The sequence below is a fragment of the Sphaeroforma arctica genome, assembly GCF_001186125.1.
Source record: "Sphaeroforma arctica JP610 unplaced genomic scaffold supercont1.8076, whole genome shotgun sequence".
NCBI classification, from domain to species: Eukaryota; class Ichthyosporea; order Ichthyophonida; genus Sphaeroforma; species Sphaeroforma arctica.
The window spans coordinates 309-1,301 of record NW_014032482.1 but is presented as its reverse complement, the minus strand read 5'-3'; the positions used below and the strand labels follow the sequence as shown (position 1 = coordinate 1,301).

The 993-nt window shown below is 47.2% G+C and overlaps 1 protein-coding gene across 1 annotated transcript; it reads right to left on the bottom strand.

The window, feature by feature from the left end:
* Nucleotides 1-38: 38 nt before the first annotated feature.
* Nucleotides 39-346, bottom strand: SARC_16437 (hypothetical protein; the record flags this gene model as incomplete). Its single annotated transcript, XM_014289457.1, has 1 exon — nucleotides 39-346. The coding sequence occupies one exon, from the start codon at nucleotides 344-346 to the stop codon at nucleotides 137-139; it is 210 nt and encodes a 69-aa protein (XP_014144932.1). The 3' UTR covers nucleotides 39-136.
* Nucleotides 347-993: the final 647 nt, after the last annotated feature.

Here is a 993-nt window from a genome sequence, read left to right as displayed (position 1 = left end):
TATGAAACATACATATACAACCAACCCCCTAATCAAACCCCCTACCTGTCTCACTGAACTGCACATCCTTGCCTATTAACTGCTCCAGATAGTACATAAGCTACGTATATGAAACATTACATATACAACCAACCCCCTAATCAAACCTCCTACCTGTCACACTGAACTGCGCATCCCTGCCTACTAACTGCTCCAGATAGTACAGATGCGCCCCGCCATTCTTCTCGTTGATGTAGGCACCGTGCATGAGATGCTTGTTACGGAAGCCGGAGACAGACTCCGCGTCGAATTGATGCTGGTAGCACGCCAACAAGTACTTCTCACGAATGTCCTCCGCGCCTATCATTGGGTAACCAGCGGTTCGAAAGAGTGGATTGTGAGCTGCCACTGAATGACTGAATAGCACTGACATGAAAGAATAGTTCCGTATTGGGCGAACGTTGTGGGTTCATTACTATATATTGTACGAGCTCCCACTTGGCCTATTGAGTATAGAACACGTGGTAACATTCACAACAATCAACATGACATGCGCCATCACGAAACCCCATGTTTCATAGGCTGAGAGCCCACTTTAGGTGTGTTGCACTCACACATACCATTCATTACCTCTGAGACTAATGTGAGAAACACATGACATGCGCCATCACGACACCCCATCTTGTATAGGCAGAGAGACCACTTTAGGCGTGTTGCACTCACACATACCATTCATTACCTCTGAGACGAATGCAAGACACAAGGGTGCGCAACGCCAATGTCACATAGATGCGCGTGTATCAACCGGCACGGGTGCCGTGTTTTTGCTACATACCAGATAACATCATGTCGATCACAGTGTGCTCAACTTCAGTCTTCCCATACAGGTTGTGCTTACGAGCTAGATGACGCAAGATAGCATCCACCTGCGCAACTACCAGCTCACCATCAGTATAAAGGGGAGCTTGTCCAAACTGCATGTGACAGCAAAGGTAGTATGGGAAGGTTAACTTT